This window comes from Larus michahellis, chromosome 7 (assembly GCF_964199755.1).
Source record: "Larus michahellis chromosome 7, bLarMic1.1, whole genome shotgun sequence".
NCBI classification, from domain to species: Eukaryota; Metazoa; Chordata; class Aves; order Charadriiformes; family Laridae; genus Larus; species Larus michahellis.
Genome location: NC_133902.1, coordinates 26,643,401 through 26,668,271, shown reverse-complemented (window position 1 = coordinate 26,668,271; position 24,871 = coordinate 26,643,401). Strand labels below are relative to the sequence as shown.

The window sequence follows — 24,871 nt, the reverse complement described above, 5'->3', positions numbered from 1 at the left end:
ACAGCACCATTGATCACAGAGGAGTTTGCAAGCAGCTCTGCTGAAGCAGCTCAGAGTGCGAGAACACCTGTACTGACACTAGTTGTACTGAAACCAGGTGGAAGAGTAAGCCAGGACGAAGACGAGCTGATCCTTAGTTGAACAAGCACGAAATGTCCATGTTATATAATCATCATCAACATCTGATGTCAGTCATCTGCTTCAACTACTCTCTCCCCAGTGTGTTGTTCCACAGTAGGCGAGGCTGAACGAATTCCACTAATTCTTACGAAGGTAAGGTGATGTGTGGTATACCATCACACACCTAATACATTCCTTATATGCTCCTAAAATAGCCCAAGGCTTATGTTCTGTCATGACCCAGATTTTATCTACATTAGAAGCAGCTGGTCCAGCCAGTTCCTCCCTGTCCTAGTCACGTCAGCATCCAGCCACAGACACATGACTCGGTCTTCAGTAATTCACCTGAACCCTCTGTAAACCAGTCAGATTTGTTTTGACAGCACCTGCCAGGTCTTAGTCTAAAGCTGGTAAAAGAAAAGTGATGAAAGCACAGATGGAGCATATCAACAGCATGTAGTTTACAGTAATGATAATTGTGTTGCTGTAGGTAGTAGTTTTGTTAGTATCAGCCTCAGAACACAAAGCACCTGAGTCAAAAAGACAAGGTGACGGGTATGAGTTAATTCAAATTGGAATTTATGATTTAAACAACCATTGCTAGGTCCCCTGTATATGGGTGTCCTGTGAGCGCTTTTTCTTTGCAAGGCCTTCTCGGTGATACAGACCTATCTAACTATGTCGGATCAAGTAAAGTTTCCGATTCTTCCAGCAGCTGGGTGCTAGCAGGGAGTCTCCAGGCGGCAGGTGATGCTCTCCCTGGGCTGGGAATCACCCAGTCAAGTGAGCTCATTTCCTGCCCAGCTCACGTGGGCCTTGCTGGTGGTGAGCTGGGAGGTGTTGGGTCCTTGCCCTGCTGTCCAGGGAGGTGCGAGTGGGAAGCTCTTCTTGCCTTTTCTCCTGGAAAAGATGCAACGTTTTATGAAGCTAATGACTGTTTGGGGAATCTTTGTTGTTACTAAGAGGAGATTAAAGTTTTAGCAGTTTAATACATGTATCTCTAAAAAGCTATCAGTTATGGAGAAGGCTGATGAACCTACACAGATAAGGTAAGCACAGCTTTTGAAAGGGTATCTATAAAGGTATGGAGGAGGGGAAGGAGAACTGCTGAAATGGGTGAATGTGGAGAAGAAAACACACTAGCTGTTAGCTTTCAGACAAGTATTTGGTTAACGAGCATCAACAAAACATGAAGTGTGTGCAATAGAACTTTTCTAAGTACAGAAACAGTCCCTTGAAGCTATCTTGTACCTGTAATATTACTTTGGCAATGTAATATGTCCTTTGGCAAAAGAGGAGGAAGCAAACTGAACTAGAAGAGGGGTCTGTTTTCTACCCCTGTTAAGGAACTACAGAAGTTTCAGGAACTGAAATCCTGACTGATAATGAGCTACCAAGTACTTCTCCCACCTATTTTCTTTGCTTCCCTCTTTGAAATTAATGTGCTTGCTTTCTTTACCTTCTTTTTGGAGCTGCTCTCTTCAGGGTTCTTTGGCCGGTAGTTTTTCACAACTTCTGGCTGCAGGCTGTCAAATTTAGATCTGAACCAGCGCTGAGCTTCTTCTAGGCTAGTTGTGATCTAGGGAAAACAGTGTAATTAGAACGGCTGAGAGAACAGTTAATGCATGCTGCGTTCCAGTTTTTGAGCAAGAAGGGGCAGAACAGCACACAACTCAAATCCTTCTGTATGTAGGGGTGGAGCTCTTCATGATGCCCTCTTCCATTGCTGTGAAAAGAATCTATCAGAGAGGTCCTCACTACAAAGTTGCCCCTCTCTTAATGGGTAATGAAGTCAACATGGGTCTCCAACACAGCATAAAATACAGAGACATTGGGAAGAAAATGGATGCTGAGTACCACAAACTCCTGAGAGAGATGATGGAAGACTAACTTTACCTGAAGAATGCTGTAGAAATACTCTCTTGCTATTAAGGTCTCTTTCTAAGCACAGAACAGTGCTCGGACTGATAAGCAGCACGTAAGACCTCAGGCTGGGGCACCTCTATTACTTCTTTAATTTTACTTCATGCTGGTTAATACCCTATAAAACATCTAAACTAGACTTTCACCCCCAACTACTTATAGTAATCCATGCAAGTTATAATAATTTGAATATTGTGGTACAGTAGAGCAAGGATGAGGTGATGCAAGGACAAAGGACTTCTTGGGGCAGGGGGAGAGTGGGTGGGAAATGTGGTTTTGCATGATGTCACATACAGAGTGACACAAGATCAGCTCAGGGGGGCAATTTACTTGGCCACAACTCTTTCAGTTGGTTAACACAGATATCTTGAGCTGATAAAAACAATAGGTGTGGGGGACAAAAGCTATTCTTACAAGCACCACTAAATGGAAGTGATTCACAGAAAAGATAAAACCTTTCATTTTAATTTTTTTTAAAAAGTTATGATAAATGCCACGTAGTTCAGAAGGCCAAGGATGCACCTCACTCCTCACCAGAGGCCTAGATCTGAGATTGAAAGGGTTACTTGGTGCATATGATGAAATACTATCTTTTGACTTTCAATGAATAATTATTCTAATGCTATCTAGTCTCACCTGTTCTGACTCTATGCTGGCTTCCTTCAGTTTCTTTTCTGTCTCCTCTTTATATTTCTTCAGATGTTTGACTGCTTTTTCCAGTTTCTAGGTAGAAAAAGAAGTAACGTTAATTTCTATAGAATTTTTTCATGACACAAATAAAAAATTGCAACATAACGGCAGGACTCTCCAACCTTTATTGTAAACAGCTTAGAGTTGTATAGTTTAAAAAAATAAAAATCCTGTCTGTCTCTAAAGCCAGATATATAGGGAATGTATGTTAAGTTGTTACTCAGGCTTTCTGGAGCAGACACAGTAAGATTTATAGGAATATCTTTTGACCGAGTTCATAAAGTCTTTTACCACCTCTTCTAAAACCCCACAGATTTTGCACAAAAATGCATCCATGGGTGTCTCGCCACTTCATCATGCTGTTAGCACTTTACCCCACATTCGTTTTCCAGCTGCTGCCTTTGCCTTCTCTCCGCTTCCAGCTGGGTCTCCAGCTGCCTGTTCTGCACTTGCACTTCATGTCGGTTTTTCAACAGCACTTGCATCTCGCTCTGCACACTTTTCAACTCTGACACAAGTTTCTGGATGTCCTGTGACTGAGGACAACACAAGAATGAAATCCCAACAACATTTTAGCAGATCAGTCTCTTCAGGAAACTGGTCAAGCAAACTCACTTGTTCGTAATTCATCTTCCAATAATCCTGTTTTATTGCTTCCATTTTCCTCAGTTCAGATTCTGTCTCCTGGAAATTGTTGAGAGAAACAAAACTTCATGAATTTTTCAGGCTCACTGGCTGTGATTTGGGAACTATTTCTGCAGATGTCTGCACATTGTGTCCTTATTTCTTGCCTTATGAGACTGAAGTTAAGAGAACCCATGCCCTGCTGAGGAAAGGGGAACTAGCAGGTGGCAGAGTTGCAAAGGAGTCTAGATTCTCATTTAGGATCAGGTACCAGTTGAACTGTAAGTTCTATGGCTATAAAGCATAGAAAGGGACTAATCACTACACAAGCAACGTTTGGCCCATTCAGTAATTAAACAGACTGTATCCACAAAATGATAAAAAGGACAAATGCTACTATAAAAATCTAACGGGGGGATGGGACTCTATGGCATCATATTTAATATGGGGGGGAGGAGGGACTACAGGAGAAGCCACCCAATTACTGTAGCTGCATCTTCTGTTCAGAATTTGAGTCTGGAGTTAGTTTTATTTTCAAGTCTAGCTCCACTGCAAAGGATCAACAGCAGTCCTACTCCGTGGAGAAAAAAGTTCTCAACTGGGACATCTGTTTTTATTGACAAATGTGTGTATACCTCTGCCCTTTCTGTGTTAGATTTACAGGCCAGGCATTGTCTGACTTGAGCTCTTTGGCTTTTTAGCTTTTCCGTGTAACTGGGCAAAGACTTTTCCAGCTCTGTAACTTTCTGCTGCAGCTCCCTGTTAGTATAGGAAACTTCAGCCAATTTGAAGGAGGATTCTTCAATGGATTTCTTTACCTAGGGGAAAGAGGAAAAAGTGAGTTCACATTAAGAATTAGCTCACTCTATAAAACAATTAACGAGCACGCCCAATTGATTTGCTGTATCTGAAGTGTGCCACAGCACCTGTGTGTTTTCACTTTTCTTTAATACCCTTCTAACAAAGGAAAAAAAGTGAATAATACTGAGTAATACTAAGGTTATGCTGAGCCTTATAATCCAGCCCCCGGGAAATAAAGCAGACTTCCAAACCAGTATTTTATCCACGAAGATTGTTATACAACTCCAGATTATCCTTTTGAAGACACTGAATGCTGATATCAACGTCTAGATCTTATGTACAATAAGATATATAGTGTTGAGGGATACAGAGTGGTACTTGAAAATGTTGGTAGAGCACAGATATGCATGTCCACCACGCGATAAAATTCAGTTTGTTGTATGCAAGTGACAGACAACTCCACGACGAATGGAAAAGGAGACAAATATTTGTCATAAGCTGCTCTTGTTCTGTTGGAAAACTGTAAAGCAGAACTCTTTCCCTGGAAATCATTCACTGAAATCTTTTAATTCTCTCCCTTGTCACCTCAGCAGATTCTTGACAGGCAGCTTTCCTCGAAGCCTCTTGCTCAATTTGAAACTGCTTCTTCAAAGACTTTAAGTGTTCAGCAGACATCTTTTCCTCAGTCTTGGCTTTTTCCATTAACTGTTCCCTTTAAAGAGAGGAAACAAAGCAATAATTCACATTTCTATTTAATATGCTTTATTTTTTAAAACCAGGAATAGGAAAGACAATTGTAAATACTTTTGTCTTGGAAATGCTCTCTGCACCACTACTGTTTAAAGATTGGAATGTTTTCTAATATTTTTAGGACAACTTACTTTCCCTTACAAAACTAAATGGCTAAGCCTGTTTAGACAAAGGATAATGAGGAGATTCAGACTGCGCCTACACTTAGGTTTGAGGTTTTACTTACTAGTGTTCAGTTTTGGGTGGTGAATTTAAACAGCTATCCTGTGCTCCCCTTGCTATAGCTACTGCAGGCCACTTCAAAGTGGAAGTGATATCTGCTGTCCTCATGGAAAAAGCTGTTTGTAGATGAGCCATAATGACCCTGGGTAAGCAGTTCCTCAGTACAGCAGAGTAGGTCAAAGAGTCATTATGGGAACGAGTGAAAGAGCCCATTTCTGTAGCTCTGCAGGAATCTATCTGTATCATGCTGATATTGATAGATGAATAAAGCCATAAAGCTCTGATGTTAGTGCAAAGTAATGTTTCTCCTCAAGTGTAGTATCATGGATCTGGTCTTACCGGCAGGCCATCAGCTGTTGATGCTCAGTTTCTTTACTTTTCAGTTCACATTGGGTTTGGATCAGCTTGCTCTGCAGGGTGTTATTAACCTGCAGAACTTCTTCCAAACGACAAACAAGTTTCTTGTTGTCTGCTCTAGTACTTTCTAGTGCCTTACAAAGTGGTTCCACCTGTGCAGTGACAACAAATCAGATCTATACTTACCCAGATGAAAAAGCTTGGAAAGGAATATTTTTTTCCCTTTCCAGGCAGTATCAACTTACAGGAAGTAAGAGTGCGTTCACCAACTGTCTGATTACAAATGTCCTAAGAACAGGCATCTAGATGGGAATCCTTACAATGCCAATCCATTCACTGTCTTAGTCAGAAGGATCAGAACAATTTTTCATATAGCCATGACTTTCTTGGGAGAGGGGAAAAATGTTCTTTGCCAATAGTGAGTGTGTTCGGGTTGTAAAGTAATCCTTTTGACACTAAGTATTATGAAGACAGATGAAAGGAATTCCTTGGACTCCTTCCCCCCCATTCTAATAGCAAAAAAATAACAGCTATGTAAACTTCCAAAATCTCTGTTCACATTAAGTATCCAGCTGCGGACTGTAAAACCTTCACTTGTGCCAAGGAATTTTTCTTTGGAGAGGAGATGCTTCCCTCCTTCAACACTTGGATAACGATTTTCCTGCTCCACAGCTAAAAGTTGATACAATATTTTTGCCTTGATTCACATGAATGTGTCAACCGTACTGTATTCAGTTAAAGAAAAGGTACTTGGCTCAACACTAAAAATGCAGTGGTGGCTCTTACTACGGAAAAATGTAGTCTCTACCTGGCTGCTGTGCTGCCTTCCCATGGCAATCAGTTTGGCTTGGCAATGTTCCAGTTCTGTTTCTAACCTCTGTATTTTCTGTTGTATCTGGCTCCTGAAAATGGAAATTGGATTAAAAAAATCATGCATTAAGTCAGTTTGTGCACATCTCCTCTGAAGTGGTGACCATCTCACAGTTTGGTTCTCTACCTTAACCAATTAAGTTTTGCCTGTCACTGAAGTTAAATTGTTTTTTTACCTGCTTTCTGCACAAGGCCTGCCAAGCTTGCAGAGTTAGGTACAAGCACTTGGAGTATTTGTTTCACTAGTACTAAGGATGTTTCAGTGTTGCAGGAAAGATTACAGGAAACTTCTCAAACAAACTTGTCCTACAGCTTATTAGCCAGAATCATGGGGAAGATGCCACTCTTCAACTGTATCAGCCCCACTGCTGATAGACCACAGAAACAGCATCAGTTTCACCTACTTATCTTTTCTGAGATTGCTTATTTCGGTGTCCTTGTGTCCCAGCTCAGTTTGTACCGCATGCAGAGCTGCTTGCATCTTGTTACGAGAAGCTAACACGTGCTCCAGCATGGCTGTCGCCTTACTGTTATCATCCTTTGCTGTGTCCAGCTGGTGCTGCAGGTTTGCCATCTGCAGTACAAGAAATCATTAGGAAAAGGAGTAGGAAAATCAGTCATCTCTTAGAGTTTTATTAAAGGATTCTTTTATAAGTAGCTGCATGCTTGCAGCAGTGCCAAGAGTATGCAATGGTTGTGAAAATAGAAATAGCTTCCTCTTATTACATAACCTTTGTTCTACCCCTGTTTTAAGCCCGAGCTGAGTGTGTGGTGGTGTTCTTGGTGGGTTTTTGTGGGTGTTTTCACTGAGAGTTCCCATGCTTCCAAACTCTCGGCACCCAGGCTTCAGAAAGCGCCACAGATGCACGAAGCTGGGTGCTTAGTCAAACCCAGTTGTTGATTCTAATGTTGCTTAGCCTAAGTTCTCACCTGCATCTCTTTAAAACAAAAAACACTCAAAGGTTTTGGTCCCTGTTAATTTTCAGCCATTTCTTCATTGTCATCAATTAGTCAACTGAAATTAACCATCATTCTAACTTGCATTTCATGGTCATCACTCACCACGTTAGTGTCTCCTTCATCATTCTCAGAAGACCATTCAGTTTTCAAAGACCTTGGAGAGAGAATATCTATTATATTCTCCAGTTTTTCTCCCATGTCCTTTATAGCATTTAACAGAATTCTCTGGCTGACCCTAGAGCTAGCTCCACGTTCAGATGCAGAGTTTCTTGAACATTCATCTTGTTGCAAATGAACTCGGTGTAAAGTAGAGTGGTGAGCACAATGATGTAAATTGTATTTCATAGTTTCTGCTCTTGAGCCTACAGCTGACCTAGCATTACGATCAGGAGACTTATGTTGCCAAGATCTTGCTGGGGATTTTTTTTCATTTTGTTGCCATTCCTTCTACAAAATCAGTCAGCCCTTGGAGGCAGTGAAGATGTGAATACCAAAACCAGAAATTGGAAAAATACTCTCCAAAACATTTATTCACTGGAGTAGAGTAGATGCTACATCTTATTCCTAAATCTGCATTACTTCAGGAAGATATTTAAGCTCTCTTCTGTGACACTTTCCACAGCACATTATGCAAACTCATGTGATTTCCCTCTGCATCTCAGCAGCAGCAAGACACAGTGCTGACTGGAACTTCATTAGAAGTCTGTGATGTCAGCCATTGTCATAGCTCTGCAGAGCCAGCACAGTCCCCTGGTTCTGAGCACCCCTCTCATCCGCTCCCACTGTGAGACCTTTCTACAGCTAGTTCTCTATATCTGCAAACCAATGGAACAGAGTGTTTCAACTTTCACGAAATCTGAAAGCATTCAGGTCATGGATTCCAATCATCAATGTAATATCCAATTGCCTTTGACTATCTGATGGACCATCCTCTATCATGGAGAATAAAGTACAAGAGAAACTTTGATTCACTTTGCTGTCTGGAGACAGAAGGCAAAAATAGGACCTCCTGTGTTCCAGGGAAGCGTCCTGGTTACATTTTCTAATTTCTAGATCAATGGAGATTATGGATATGACTGACAGTTTGTCACTTTTCCCTCTTTAGTTTTACAAATCAGAATGATTACAAGATTGCTTTAGTATCTGAGAAGCAAAGGGAGTCTGTAAAGAGCATTTACTATTACGAGTTCATTCTTGCTTCTGAACAGAAGTCTCAATGCAGTTACTTGAATTTACAGCTTAGAATAGCAAACTCCTGACAGAGCAGAGTCCACTTCACAGTCTTATACCTACAGGCTTGGTTTCACTGCCCAGGATAACACAGCTCTTCTATGTACTTCTGTCTGTTAAGACTGAGCGAACAGACTGAAGCAGAATAACTGCCTCTCTCCCAGCAATACAGCTAGACAATATTATCTGCAACTATTTGTTCTCTTACTGAGAAATAATAATAAATCCTGAGTGCTATCTTTATAATCCTGTAAAGTGTGCGTTTTCTAGCCTGAATACGTACAATCAACTTGCATGAAAAACCGCTCTGTTCAGCTGAGCTTCCATAGTTCTCACGTTTGTTTTGATGAAATTAGGTTCTGTTTCCAGCTGCAGACTAGAACGCTACAGTTAACACTGAACATATGCTCTGTTTTTCAGGAAAAAGTGTGTTGAATCTGATTTCTTATGGCTATGTAAGCATTAGTTAGTCTGACTCTAATTCTGAGGGGTAAGAAGTTCTCACAGTTCTGTTTCACCTCAGTGTGTTTGGTCTCTATGCAAAGCACTTACAAAGCTCGCTATTATCTAAATGTGTATCTACAGTTCTTCCTCCAGCTTCTGTACTTCAGTCTTAAGAAAACAGATGTGGCAAAACAGCTCAGCTTTCTTCTAGTGCAGAAATGGAAAAGCATTATCTTAACTGGAACACAGAAGTGGAGTGATGTGACAACGTCTCTCTGCCCATAGCAAATGTTTTCTTTTCCTTGAGTCCCATAGCAAGAGAAGCAGGAAGTGAATTGCTTCTAACTTATCCTTCCACAGAAATAATTCCAAATTAGAATTCCCCTTGTTTTAATCTAAGTAAGATGTCTTGGTCGCTTCCGTCTGTCGCTACCATCAGACCTAGGACTATTGCATAAATGTAGATTTCTTGCTCTCTAATAATCACTACACATTCTGTGCCGTTTTTGAAAGAAACTCAGAATTTGGGACAGTGGTGCAAAGATTCCTACGGCATAGGTCACATTGAAGTAAAAGCTTTACTTTCAGCACCTCATTTACTGTCTAGCTAACTTCTGCTCAAGAAAGCTTACATATGCTGTTTATTTTTGCTTACCACCATGGTTTGCCTCCCTGCTTATTAATCTGTATTTTTTGTAAAGTTTTCCAGGTTTCTAATTTTTCAACCAATTTTCTACCCATATATTTTGTTTCAATGCCCCCTGGTGGTTCTTAGCCATTCCACTATTTTCACACATTAAGCAACTTAATTAGCACAAATCGTAGAGATGCTACATCAACAGCATCTTGTCACCCAAAGGCAGTATGAGAGCATGATCGAAGATGATTTTGATACAGAACTCTCTTAATAGATGTGCTTGACCCCACACAAATAAATTAAGTAGCGAAGATAAATAAACACATCCCTACAAATTAAGTACTGAAGAGCTAAGGTTAAAGAACCTTATCTCAGAAGAACATGAAAAACGAGTTTCCCTTTTGAGCTGACAAATAGGATGCTGAGAGGTACCTGAAGTTTTCCTTTGTCACAGGTCAGTTTATTCTTGCTGTCAGTCAGCTCTGCCAGCACTTGTTGCACCTGCTGCTGGGCATGCTGAGGAAAAAAGAGCAGATGTCACCATTCCATAGGAAAAATAAGGCAAAAAGCAGCAAAAAAGGTGCTCAGCATCCTGAGTATTTTAACTTTCCTCTATCGCTTCAGGTATAAATTTTCAATTAGATGAAATGCTAAGAATTTTTTTAAAAAATATAAAAATATCCAAATGGCATAAATTCCTTCAAGACAGTTTAATCTCTAGGAGGAACTGCTCAAACCTTCCAGATGGCTACAAGAAGGCCACTGTCCTACAAGCGGAGAAATGAAGAGATGAAAGAAATCTTTGACAACACGGATCAGAGACACAAAAATAACTAGAAGAATGAGAAGGCAGGGACAGAATTAAAATAACTTAGAAACACAGTAAAGAATACAAAAAAAATCGAAAAATCGGGTAACTTTTTAAGGTTTTGAATGCTCTATTGATTCACATTCTTTAACTGATGACTGCCAAAGGAGCTCTGTGTTAAACAGAAAAAAGGTATACATATGTTACAGACTAACTACTGTAGAAGTGTAACTTTGATTGTCGTGTAACAAACATTCAGAAGGTGCTCAGTTAATTCTTTTTAACATTGTGATGTTAGGACCTTATTGGCAGCTAAGTGTTTTTAGGATCTCCAGCGTATACAACTGGTCATTACATCCAACGTTGTAAAAAACAAAACAAACAAACAAAAAAAAAACACAAACAAAAAAACCCCAATGGTAAAAGCACTGGTAGCACAGTGTTACTAAGCTTTTACTCAACTTTTCTGGAACTGGTCAAGTATCCTGATCCAGGTGACTGACAGTAGTGAGAAATAACGGAATGGGAACAAGTTAAATACAGGAACGAGGTCTCAAGTGCAAATCTGTTCACAATGGGCATCAAACTGTTGTTAATACCTTCCCAGTGCACACAAGGTGAATATATACAAGCTGTATACCGGTACTAGAAAATGGAATGGAGTCATGGGATTTTCACAACATACCTAAATGTCCAACACCTGAAGCTCTATATAGTCCTCTTAGCTCACCCCACACAGACATCTAAAAAGATGTAGTAACATTTGAGATACCTTATCCTTTTGTTTTCATTTTTTCCCATTTTTGATTCCTTAATTTGATCAGTCACTCTCCATAAAACATAGATTATTTTAAAGAGCACCTTGTTTACAGTTACAGCTTAAGTTACAGCTTACTTATCAGTAAGGTCACCTTATCTACTTTATTAGAGGCTTACCTGCTCATGTACCAGTGTGGCCAAGCGATCCAAGAGCCTCTTGTTCTCTTCCTCTAGTGTTTGCAAAGTGAATTTCATTGAAACCATTTCTAGCTATGAACAAGAAAATCCAACTCTAATTGAATTCTAACCACTTCAAGATTTCCACAGTCATAATACAGGAATATCACAAAACCTCAGCACTACATATGGACTAGGTATAGTCTCTCCTGTTTTGGAGAGCAATTCCACAACAGTGAAAGAATCATGCTGACTTCAGTCACAACACTAAGGCATTTTGCATTTATACCACAAATACTACCTTTCCTTTTCCAGGCTACGCATATGCAAGGAAGCTACACAGGTAAAACGGCTAGGAGAAGCTGAAAATTATTTATCATTTGCCATAGTAGCATAACAAACTTATTACTACAAATACAGTCTTGTGTAGGTAGGAATAGGGTTGCTGCTCCACAGGACACATCCATACAGACAAGAAAAATATCAAACAGCAAAGTGAACAATGTGGCTATAGTAAATATCACATTATTTAGAAATAATTTAGTTAAGAGAGAGTAAGCAAAATGAAAGGGAAAACTTAAAGACAACAATAAATTTAAAGAACAGCCATATGTATTGCAAGATACCTCATTCTGTGTTTTCTCTACTTGCAATTTGTTCCTTTCCTGTATTGTTTCATTTGCTGTTGTCCTTATCTGTCAAAAGAAATGTGAAATCATTGATACCTAAAAGCGTCTTGATTCATAGAACTACTACACATCTTCAGAACAGCTGATCTGAAGGTTGCAAGTCAACTCCCTCTCTTCCCTCCCTTTTCATGCTTCAGAGACATTACAAGTCAAAATATATATATATAGCAGGAAAGGGGAGAGTGTGTCACACTTGCCACTGCAATAACAAAAAATAATTGTTCCGAAAGCAAAGCTGGTATGTAAGTAAGAACTCTAGCGATGTGGGTCCAAGAGCAGCCTCCAAGAATATAGCTTTAAATCAGTAAGTTTTCTGTACCTCCTGTTGAAGAATTTCCTTTTCTGCCAGCAGAGATCCTTTCTCTTGCAAAGCTGTCTCAAGTTCACCTTGCAGTCTAGCAACAGTACGCTCCAAAAGCTGTCTCTGTGTGGTCGCTGCCTCCTCAGCAAGGCTTACTTTCTGCCTGTATTTGCCATGCTCTGTACGCAAGGCCTCCCTAAAGAAAGAGAAATTAGCCAAGTTGGAGTTCTAGCACAGAAGATGGCCTCCATATTAAATACCAAACTAGCCCTTCTGTGTTAGGAAGTGACAAGTGCTAGAGAAGCAGAAATTAAGGTGGTGAGAATGCAATGGAGAAAGGGGAGAAAGAGGCTGCAGACTAGAAAATTCCTCACAGCTGTCTTTGAAGCTGAGCCCTCTCACACTGCACACTCTGCAGCTCTCCGAGAATGTTGGCATGGGCAGCGTTCAGAAGCGAGTCTTGCTCTTGCAGCTTATGAGTCTTTTCTTGTTCTGCCTGAAGGGGAGAAATTACCCAGGCAATAAGACTAACATCAGAATGATGTGGGATGAATAATTAATTCACAAAGCTGTTAATTTGTCATCGAGCTCCTGATCATCCCTATAGTTCTGCATATTGTGTTGTGATGCTTGTTGAATAGGGTGTCAAAGCTGAATTCACCTTACCTAGCTTTTATATATGTATTTAATCTCAGATCCTTATTACTTCCACTCAGCTTCTGCATTTACAGTACTTACAATGCTCATTAATTCCTATGTTCCTCTTTCTCAGTGGTTGTTACAGGATGTTTATACTGTTTAGAGAAACCGTATTATCATATTTACACTTTCTCCATAACATATGACTTTTTCTTCTGTACTGAAAATAAAGCTTTGCCAAAGAAGGACACTAACGCTTTTTTACCACGACCTTTATAGAACTTACACTGCTATATATAAAGTATTCTACTGTGTTCCCGCAGATTATCAGTATTAGGAATTAGTCTGTTGTTTAACGTCTGAGCTGCAGACAACATTCTTGGACTCTAACAGTAGGCTACATACCTTAAGCATGGTCTGATGATCTGAAATGAGTTTAGCATTCTCCATGGCAACACTTCGGAGTTTGGTGCTGAGCTCTGAGCATTGCTGGCTTAAGTGGTCATTAAGGACCTGGTTAGAAGGAGGAGGAGGAGGACAAACGTGTTTTCAGTGTTTTGGGGTTTTTTTTCTGCATAGTAGGCTGTCAGAAACTTTTTAAAAATCTCTTGCAGACATGGAAAAATCTATTTTAGGTAGAAAGTGTCCAAAAAAATTTGTTCAGGTAGTCCCAGTTTATGATAGACTTATTCCAAGGCGTTAAAAGTTTACAGTAGTGGGGGAAAAAAGAGAACATAGTTTAAACTACCAATCAAGCATAACTTACTAGTTTTAAAGTCCAGAAAAAAGTAATGTTTTTAAGGCAAAGAAGGTAAAAATTGAAAATGGACCCCTCTACTAATTGCATAGTTGAATTATTGTAGATAACAGAAAAATGGAACTTTCTGTGAAAGACATATCCAAATCCCATTACCAGTGAACACCACCCAATAAACAAGTATCTGTTGGGGGGGAGGGGAAAAAATAGAAAAATGTTTTCTAAAATATGTTCTAAAAACAGGGAAAGTAGAATAAATAAATTTTTTTAGAATGTACCGAGGTAAAACTTTTGTCACAAAAGGCAGAGGAAATTTTAGCCAAGCGGGTACTCCCCATTTGACTTATTAATAGAAATATATTCCTGTAGAATCTAAAGGTGCAAAGGAATATAAATGTACTACTTCAAGGGTAGATAGAAGAGGCTGCAGCAGTAGTTCTGCATGTCCTGGCCCCTGAGGAAGACACTTTCAAAAAAAGCTGATTCAAAATAAGTATTAAGAAGAAAACTTTCCAACCCTAAGGCTAGGAAATATGGAACAGTTACCTAGGCTAGTGATTGAATTCCTTCACTGGAAGTTGTTCATTAGCCCGCGTTACCTGAGGGTACTAAACTTTGTCTCCTGACCTGCATTTGAGGCTTCCCAATAAATGTATAATCGTTTCTCACTGTAATCACTCATTTTGTTATACTTTATTTCCATTTTAAAAACAAGAGTAGCTATTCTCATTACCTGTACTTTCTCTGCTGTTTCTCGCAGGGCAGTCATTTTAGACTGAAGTTGCAGGTTCTCTTTGCGTTGTTTGCTAAAGGACAGCTGTGCATTCTAAGGGGCAATAAAACAGAACGTCCGCTGAGAAAAAATTTAAATGTCATTTAGGCAGGCACTTCACAATCATCAAGTCTTTGTTTCATACTTGCCTATTTCCTTTAAGCTATTGTCACATGGCTGTCTGCTCTTGCAAGTACTGACATGGTTCCTATAGTACAAGCCTCTTTCTGAAATATACCTTGAAATAATAACCAAAGTGCTACCTGCTCTAACTTAGCTTTTAAAGTTGAGGGCGACTTCATACACTTCTGAGCTCAAACTTATTAGTCTCCACTACAATTAATCTCAGTACTTCTGAACTTTAAAAAATCTCCCTGACAGAAGTGGTACAATTCACAATTGAAGGAATCCTGTGCCAGCATTGTGAGACTCCACATCTAAGCTGAACTTTTACCTCACCTTCACTGAAACTTACTCTTTCAGAGGCTTCAGACAGCGATCACAGTCCCTACCTAGGCAGTAAGCATACCTCTTTACCCACTTAGTAAGCAGCTGATCAAGGTTGTTACTATTCTGTAGTATTATTCACCAATCTATCTATTTGTCTCTTTTGTATGCAATACTTGTGCTACCACAACTGTGTTTCATGGTCAGTTCTAGCTTTCCAGGGAAGGCATTCATATCACTGTTTTGATATTCCAGTAGAATATGAAGGTTAATCTTTCAAAACATAAGTAGGGCAAACCCAAACTAGTAACATAATAAAATAAGACATAAAATGGTTATAGCCTTGGTCACATTTGGCACTTGTCCACGTAAAAATTCTGCCTCTGAAGCGTGGCATGTTTGAAAGACCCCATATAGGCTGTTCTGATCTTCGTTTAGCTATTTTCCTCACCAATGCTTGTTTAAAAACTTACTTTCACTTCTTCTTCAAGCTGGGAAATGATACAGTTCCTGGAGTCTAAAAATAGAAAATAACATCAGGACATGCTTTGTTATCTGTTGTGTAATTTTAAAAGGTGACACTTTGATTTAATGTTTGAGTTTAGCTAAGTTACTGAATATACCACAAACAGGTAAGACTTCTACAAATGTTTTCTTCTTGATAACTTCAGTACTTCAGCATAATTACTTTCATTATAATTTATTTAATTTTAAAATTAAGCATGCCATCATGCCAGTCTCCTACACATACCACTTCTGTGATTGCTTGAGCACATCAAATCTCTCCATCTCTCAAAATAAGTCTCTTATTCAGCTGTCTAGCATGTAAGCAACTCATTTGTCCCGACTATAACCCACAGCCCATACGCAACTTTACAAGTTTTTGTGCATTGACAAAGAACAATAGTTAGATCCCGAATTAAACCATACAGATCTAAAAGCAGAAGTATTTTTGTTGGAACTTGAATCAACCTCTTATTCTGCTGTGCTGTATAACATACCAGAAGAAAAGGAAAACAAGAGACAATTCAGCATGAGCAGGGCAAGGAAGGAAATCTAGACAAAAATATTATGACATCCAAACTATCATCAAAGGATCACTCAAAAGTTCCTTCAATTAACGAAAAGAAAAAGCAGAATTAGTTGACATATAGTAAAGAAAATTTGTACGTCTCATTTAAATTTGTCATTTGCATATGGATTTGTTCTGAAGGAAAGAATTCTTCTGCCATCGTTATCCCCCATTCAGCCAACTCTGCCACAACAAGTTTCTCTCCTCTTGCCATGCCTTACGCAGAAATGCTGACTGCCATTTGTGAGCAACAGGTTAATTATTGCATGTGTGGTTCACAGAATAACAAACAAAACATATGAGAAATGTGAACGCTTCTGTAAAAGGAGTAGCTAGAAATCTTAAACAGGTCCTGAGGGAAGGATCACAAGAAAATAACTATCCTGTGATTTAGGCATGGTTACTGTGAGTTATTTGGGAATAAGGAATAGACTTTAGGTTAGGAACGTTTACCTTTAATTTTGACAATATGGATCTTCCCCCTACCCTGAAGTGCATTAAAAGCCACTTAGCTTCCTTATAAGCAGCTACTTTCACATCAGTAGACTGGGAATCTAAATGAGATCAACCAGAGAGGCTCGTCCAAGATGCTTGTCCTTATTCTGATGTTTAATAGAGCACATTTTTTTAATCAGCTGCAAAAAGACTCAATAGCAACGGGCATTCTACTTGCACATCCGTTCAGGAATCTTGTGTTAATGGTTACTTGCTAGATCAAGTCTCCTTTGAAAAGAATTTATGCTAATGGAATCTTTTCATATTATTGTTGTGTATTCATTACCCTGATTACCACTGGTGTTGAGTTTCCTCTAGGTAAGGAGAGGCTTTAGAAACATCACATGCAAACTAAAGGCCTTTAATATTTCATCACCTCTTAAGCTGCCCTCCATTCCTGTTGACTGGTACACCTGCCACAGGTCTGGAGGACCTCAGTGCTCATTTTCTCTCACTGTGGAAGCAGTGAGAGAAGTGCTAAAAAGATATGACAAGAACCCACTGTCATACCCAGCTCCGCTTTCAGTTGTGCGCAGTGTTGCTCCAGTTGGGCAGTTCTTTCCTCCTCCTCTTGCTGCCTAAATCGGGTGAGCTGGACATCTTTACGCAACTCTTGGCAGTCCTGCTGTAATATCTGTACCTGCAACGATATCACAGATTATTCTTTAAGATGCAGAATTCAGTCAGGCAAACCTAAGCAAATTTCAGAGCCTACAAGGTTGATCTAACTAGAAAAGATATAGCCTGATCAGCTTCTCCTCTCTTTCTGCTTGTCCCACTCTTATGCAGAAGACTTTTATGGTAAGCAACTCAATTTCTATATGTAACGCAGTGTATGCGTGCTTACAGTCGTCTTTATGTGACAGGCAGAAACTAACAAGTTTTCAGAATTCAAGACTACAGAAAAGATCAAGCTGTAAAAGAGGAAGGTGAATGCAACACTCAAGACACTTAACAGGTCTGTCTCATGCCATTTTGTGCGGAATTTTTTTTGTTTTAACACTAACTAATAAATATACCACAGGGTCAAATATAACCATCAGAAAGGGATAGATGAATTAAAGTAACCTTTGCTTCCCACATGATATATAATTCATATAGTTCAATAATGTATCCATCATTTTTCTGCTTCTGCTGTAGAAGAACACAAAGATGATAAAAGGCATGTAGGAAAAATATGTAGTAATTTCTAACAGAACTGTGCATATTTTAAGAAAAAAGAGACCTTGATGATCATCAAAAAATCAAAAAAAACCCTTAGTTATTCAAGTATTGGTACTTTGCTACTCACTTTATCCTTTGTAAACTGTTGCTATGAATTCAGAGTGTTGGAGTGACTGCATGTGGCTTGTGTGTGTGCGTGCAGAGGGATTGGTTTTGTTTATTTGAATTATGTGCAAGCCAGTTCATTTCTAGCATGAACTATGGCCCCTCGCCACACTCCACAATAGCTAGATAATACAACTACAGCTGAGAACAAAAATCTAGCTTTGTCATCGTGACAATTAATGGAGAAAACATTCTTACTCCCAGAAGGTTTTAGATGTCAACAGAATATTTTTCAGAAATTGTATTTTTTTATTTATTTCTATCTATTTATCAGTACCTCAACTATAAGGAGGCTTGTTCAGCCTGGCGAAGAAGACATTAAGTCAGGATCCAGTTGTGGCGCACAAATCTGAGAGGTAGTTACAAAGATTATGAAGTCAAACTCTTTTCAGTTGTATTGAATGATTTAAGAAGGGGCAGTGGTCTCAAATTTAAGCTTGAAACGTTCAGATTGGATGCTAGGAAAAAAACATCTTAACTGGAACATTACTGCAGCACTATAAAAAAAAAAAATACCTAAAGCAGCCATGGAATTACAGTCCTTGAACTCTGCTAGACAAAACCACCACTGCCCCAATCCAGTGTTTGTGATACTCCTACTTTGAGCAGAAAGTTTGACTACTTGATCTCTTCTGATTAACATTTGTACAAAATGTTGGAGTTAGAAAGTGTTTTAACTGGTTTCTAGCAATGACATTCAAGTTCTTGCTCTTCCTCCCAGATGAGAAAATGAAAATAGATACAAAAGAAGACAGAAGTTTTCTCAAACCTGCTTCCGTTCTGCTTCTACTGTTGTTTCCATGTCCTGTACATGACACATCACAGTTGCTTGGGATTCCTCCAAAGACTCCCGCAGGCTGATCTCCTGGGACAGCTGTTCTGTTAGCTAGAAAAAATAAACACTTTCTGACCCAGGTCTAATTAAGTAGATTGAACAAATACTTCGAGATCATATATAAAAGATATTCTGTCTGTATATTTAGTTATGAGCATGGCTGGCAGGTTCCTCTGGGTTGTGAACATTCCAGAATTGCACCCAGAAAAGTATTTAAGGATCTTCTTCAAATCTTTAGATAATACTTGTCAAATTCAGCCTCCTACTAAGCTCCTTGCTCTTGTACTTACCTCCTGAAGTCTACAGTTAAATTTCTGTTTTGTGTTTCTCAGTTCCTCTGCTGCAATCGCTACGTCCATCTAAAGAAGATGAAAGGAACAGATATTTTTATCCTTTCATGTTCATAACTATTGCAAAAGCAATAGGCATTATAAAACGCAACTGCCACGCTAACACCTAGAACTTGATTTCTATCTCCAGTCTGATGTTCTCTGTTCTGAAGCACTGAATATAAGAGTGCAAGCACTAAGAAGCAATGCATTCTTTAATACAATTAATGAGGTTGACTGACATACTCCATTGAAGTTCTCTTCACAGGAGATAGTAATAAAAGTATAAGACTGAAATCCAGAGAATTAAAAATTCCTGGAGAAACAGAAAAGCTATTGAGAACTCTGTGCATGAAAGCTAGGATGAACTTAAGTCACAAAGATGAGAAAATTACAAGTCTCAAATACTTTTATTCTTGATTTGCTTTCTTTTTTTTTTTTTAATTGCTGGAAGCACAGATTCTCCTTTTCAAAAGTGCCAGCAATATATCTTACTGCCAACAATATATAATAAACTCCGTTTTCCAGCTGAGTATACTTTCTGTTTAACTATGTCGGAGATGAACGTACTTAAAAACCAGTCTTTTAATACTTGAAACCATAAGAAGATCATTATCTTTTGTACCTTGGATGCAGTAGTAATCTCCAGAGCAGTACTCAGTCTCTGAACTTCTTCTTTTGCTTTTTCTTCAGCCTCTTTCATATCACTTAGGTGTTGGCGCAACTTCATTGCTTCTTGCTGTACAATCTTCATTTCTTGCAAATGCTCCTCGTGGATTGCATTCAGGCGGTGCTGCAACTGGGCTGCCGCAAGGAAAAGGCAAAAAACTTTCACTGACAGAAAAAGCATATGGAGGGACAGTGAACAAAGTGGTAAACCCCCAAATTTTCTACTACCTGCATGCTTTGGATTCAGTTCCTTTTCTGTCTGCAGCCGGAAGATGTTTAATTTCAGTGTCTGTACAACACTCTCTAACCGACACATTCGATTCACCAGCGTTTCACAGTTTCTCCACAGTGTGTTTTCTCCCACAAATGCTACCCTGGCCTGCACAGGGCTAATGGCTGGGTGACTGGCAGGTGTTTCTGACGTCTTTGAGTGGAAATGGTTGAGGCTGAAAAGGAGAAAAGACTGACCTACTCTGTGTATGCATACCTTACCCGACATTGCACGTATATGCATTACAGATGCGATTAGATTAGAAACCACATTTCATAGTGCTGGAAGGTTTCCTGTGACCCCAGGTTGTTGTAGCCTATTCTTGCTGTCTCCGCCAGTACCACTCCCTCATGGAGAGAAGAGCAAAGCATGGCAAATGAGTGTAAGGTGCAATAAGATAAGCAAAATCAAGAAAAGTGTGTGCTCTCCAAGAAGGAAAAAGCTTACCCCTCCCTTCTCCCTACCTCTGCCCATCGACGCCGAGTGCCTCCAGGTCTCGCACCAGCCCGTTGGTTTGCTCTTCCACCACCCTCATCCTCAGGTGGAGCACCATGAAGGCCTCGGGCGCGGTTGCCCTGACGCTCGTGGGGATGATGGTTGGCCTGGCCATTGCCGCTCCAGCGGCCTCCCTCTCCTGCCCTGAGGAGACCCGCACCAGCCATGCCTGAGGCACCCCCTACATGGCAGCCGCCCCGGTCCTGCGACACCCCCTCCCTGCCCGCCGCGCCCCCTCACCCCCGCCGCGCCCCAACCGCCGCCATGGCGCTCCCTCCCCTTCAAACCCACCCGCTCCCCGTGCGGCCGGCCCCGCATGCGCGCCCACAGCCGCGGCGGCCGTCCAGAACCTGGGACAAGGCACCCCGGGGGAGGTGTGTGTCCGCATGCGCAGCAGGCGGGCCGCCGGGGCACGCTGGGAGCTGTAGTTGTAGCTCTAGCTACAGCCGCGGGACGGCGGCTTAAGAGAAGTGCGTGAGGTGGCGGTGGCCGGGTGTTCCGGGGGTCCGGCGTCCTGAGGGTCCGGCCTCACCCTCCGGTGTCAGGCTGCGCCTCAGCCTCCGCTGGTGAGCGGCGTCCTGGGATGCGCACAGCAGGTTCTGCTTCTCCTCCCTCCGCCCCGCCGCGCAGCTCGCACCCTGCCCTCACACCTCGGTAGCCGCCGGCTCCCGGCCGCGGGGCCCTCAGCTGCTCCGCCGCCCTCCGGCCCTTCACGCCGCGGCCAGCGGCGGCAGGGGTGCTGTCCCCGGGCAGCGGGGTGGCGGGGCTCGACCCCCGGCCGGGCCCTGAGGAGAGAGGCGAGGCGGGGGGCGGCCTGAGTCCGGGGCACGCAGCTGGGCCTGCTCCCGTCACAGGGCGGCTGTAAGGCGGTTGCCCGTGAAGGGTTTCGATAGGGCTACCCGAATTGTGTGTTGGTTGCTTTTTGTGCTTAGGTAGTGCTCACAGCAAAGTGCGTTTTACAGCAAAACACAGAAGTATTTAGCGTTTGGAGGGGTTTAGAGGGCTCAAACCCATGTAGGGAGGATGCTCGGGAGGAGCATACTAACCTGTAGGCTAATAGTTATTTTTATACATGCGTAATTTACTACGTGTCAAGTGACATGTTCACTTTGGGCTGTAAGTAGGCATAGTGTTGTATACTTAATGGGCATGTGGTCATTTCATGCAGATCAGCAGTCTTACTGAATTATGCTGTCTCCACTGCGCATCTGAGGCGTCAGATTTTTGAAAACGTACCACTTAGGTCTGCTGAGTTTCATTTTTATACAGAGAGGGAAACTGACTTTGTAGCCTCCCAGTTAGACCACACAGCTGCAAAACTGGAAATGTGTTGTTTAGAGCAGGCATCAGATAACAGTGCTGCAGCCATTAAGCATTAGATATTCTGGGGACTCAAGCAAAGGTATTTAAGATATCCATACTAGAGATTTAGAATCTCGTTTTCATTTTTGGCAGCTCATCTGACTTCTGAGGGGCATCTGTGTACAGCTTAACTCTTCCCGTGCATTCAACAGGGAACATGAACACCTAATTCCCAGCTGAGCATTTTGCACAGGCTGCAGAACACCAAGGATCAAGCGTCACTCAGCGTGCAGTGTGGCAACATCTAAATACCTTTCGAAGACTATCACTTGGGCTCAGCTTTGCCTGAAGCTTCTAATATGTTGAGGTACTATATGTTTGGGTTGAGCTGGTTTGTAGGCCATGTTGAGATCCTATTATTAAATATATCTCTCGAAATGAAAAGTAGATTTTTTTAAAAATTCCAAATCTATCTGTAGATGGCAGCAAAGAGGAACTATACTCATTGGAACATCTAAACATGGTGACTATGCATTTTATCATTTGTGAAACTGCAGCTGGTGGCTATCCATTAATGCTGAAAATTTTGCATTCTGTTGATGAATATAATTGTTTTGATTTAAGGATCTTCTGGCTTGACTGTTTTATTTTGGAGGAAGAGTTGCAGCTTTTCTGAGCAAAGAGAGTGATGCTGCACACAGGCCAACACTGCCTTCAATCAGTAATGTGTATGTAACAAAAAGATGCTCAGCTGATGTAAAACTGTTATTGCTCCACTTGAGAATCTGCTCCAAGAAGCCTTTGCCTGGGGGATGTTGCCAGGAGGCTTGTGAAGAAACGTGGGATGTGAGGGAATATAAAGATCACTAGGGTAAAAAGGAGATTAAAAATGATAAATTAAGTAACTCTTAAGCTTCTCCCCCAATGGAGAGATACATAAATAACATTGAATCCTAAAAGTAACATTGATTTTATTGCATAGTTTCTTGGTAACTGCTGGTGTTGTACTTAGGCTGCTCTTTAATCAGAGGATATCGATACAATGGCAATGTAGGGATGCCTAGTGTATGCAGTAGAATAGCATGTACAGGAAGTGAGAACATAAAAGAGCAACTGATATGCAGGTCAACTTGAAACTATATTTCAGAAATCCTTTCATGAGCTGAGGTAGGATAACAATATTTGACAGAAAGATAGTTAATTCTGAAGACACTGTATAAATTTTGAAACAAACAGATCAAACACTATTCTTAGTTTAGTTTGCACTAAAAGAACTGATTGATCTGCGCTTTTTTATTCACATTCTTTATTTTACATTCAGAAGTTGGTGTATAGTTTAATGAGTAACTTCATATAAAAAATGTAGCAGTAAAACATACACATCAAACTGTCTGTAGCGTGTTTTCCATGGGAAACTTTTAAGAAGACCACCGATCAAAGAACTGACTGTTGGAAGCAGAAGTTAAACAATTTGGTGTCCTTTTCTGCTTCAAATATCCTGCTCAACAGTTTCACAGGAGTATTCAAAATAACCCAAAGATGATATTTTCTTTTATTTTTAATATATAAGGCAGTAGGACCACCTACTTTTTTCTTCAAATCAGTATAATTTCCTTCATAGTTTGCCACCTACATATATGCCTGGTGGAATCATTGTTGCTGCACAAATTTCCAAGCTAAAATGGGATAGAAAAATGTTTTGGTTTATGTTTAAGAGCACAGGTGGACTTTTGTTTCTTAGCGAAACACCTGTGCTTTGTGTGACGCGTACAGCAGCTCACATATCTCTGTAAAACCTTCATGTAAAAAATATATATAAAAAAGTGATAATTCATATAATTTTTAATTATTTCAGCAGTTTTATAGCTTCAGTTTATTTTTGTATATTGTCTTGAATCATCTTTTCAGTCTGATTTCAAGTTTTTGAGGGAATGGGGTTTTCCCAAGGACGTTTTTCCATCTTCCATTAGAGCTCACTGCTTAAAGGTGCTGTTAAATTTTCCTTTTCTGTAATGACATTTCTTTTAGTTATAGCCTTTTAACTATTCTGATAATTTATTTTCATTTCTTCTTAGATTTCCCATGTATTTGTAGATAATTATGTGCTACAACTGTCATTAGTTAATAAAAGTTTTATTCCAGCGTACGTAAAATACTTTCCTTCTTCATAGTTTTGTTGATCTTTCTTGAATTCCTTCTACTGTTTTGTGATAGGACTGAAGTCTTTGTTCAAGGTGGAGTCTGAGCTGTCAGCACTTCTGTAGTGCTTGTCTTTAGAATTCTTTTCATCTCACTCAATTACTTGCTTATGCAGAATGCTTTGGTATGAAGGTAAATCAGAGAGGAAATACTAGTACAAAGATCCCTATTTTGGATTCCTTGGCTTGTATGAGAGAACGCTGGAGCAGTAGGTGAAACTTGCAAATTTGAATTGAGAGGTGGGATGAATCAAATCTGCAAAATTGGATCAGTTTGTCCAGGTTAGCATTCTGCAAAGGAAGGTTCTTTGTAGGAGTAAGAGCCTCAACTCTATTCTATCACTGCTGCAAGTCTGCTTTCCTTGAGCGTTGCTTCGATAAGTTTGTCCCCTTCTTCATTGCATCAGATATAATCTGTGGAAATTGATAACTGAAAGCTTCCTCTTCAGAACCCTTCATGATTTTTCTTCATCCTCTTTGGTATGTTTTATCGTTAATGAGATACTAACTGAGTTTGCTTGACCCATGATGCCAGACTCCAACATGCATTAATTTAATTCTCATACAAGCCCATATGTGGTGTTTGGGGTTTTTTTATTCTCATAACTTCAACACTTAGAGGGGTATTAACATAAATATGCTGAAAGCACTATTCTTTGATCCATCCTTAAAACTCTCCTACACTGTTACATCTGCAAAACTTGGTGAGAATTCAGGTTATCAGTATATTTCTACCACTGTGGTGGTTTACTGGCAGTAACTGTACTTTGTGTTGCCCAGTCTGTTTGCATCCATCTGGTCTTTGTAGCAACCTGTCAGACCTTTAGGAAAGCTGGAGACCAGCTTTTGAAGAGAGTGTCATGAAAAGATCATCCCTGGCTTAGTGTTATTAGCTGCTA

At 40.4% G+C, this 24,871-nt stretch overlaps 1 protein-coding gene across 1 annotated transcript; it reads right to left on the bottom strand.

Annotated features, from left to right (window-relative positions):
• Positions 1–677: 677 nt before the first annotated feature.
• CCDC150 (coiled-coil domain containing 150) lies at positions 678–20,833 on the bottom strand. The gene is made up of 25 exons (XM_074594307.1): positions 20,764–20,833; positions 20,442–20,616; positions 19,935–20,152; positions 19,663–19,841; positions 18,999–19,067; positions 18,643–18,759; positions 17,055–17,184; positions 15,451–15,494; positions 14,492–14,584; positions 13,407–13,514; positions 12,737–12,858; positions 12,381–12,558; positions 11,999–12,067; positions 11,373–11,465; positions 10,061–10,144; positions 6,762–6,931; positions 6,296–6,389; positions 5,470–5,639; positions 4,744–4,870; positions 3,993–4,175; positions 3,349–3,417; positions 3,108–3,269; positions 2,680–2,766; positions 1,580–1,699; positions 678–1,020 (listed from the first exon to the last, which is right to left on the bottom strand). Exons 2-25 carry the CDS (start codon positions 20,585–20,587, stop codon positions 910–912), a joined length of 2,943 nt encoding a protein of 980 aa, XP_074450408.1. The 5' UTR covers positions 20,588–20,616; positions 20,764–20,833; the 3' UTR covers positions 678–909.
• Between the last annotated feature and the right edge of the window lie 4,038 nt (positions 20,834–24,871).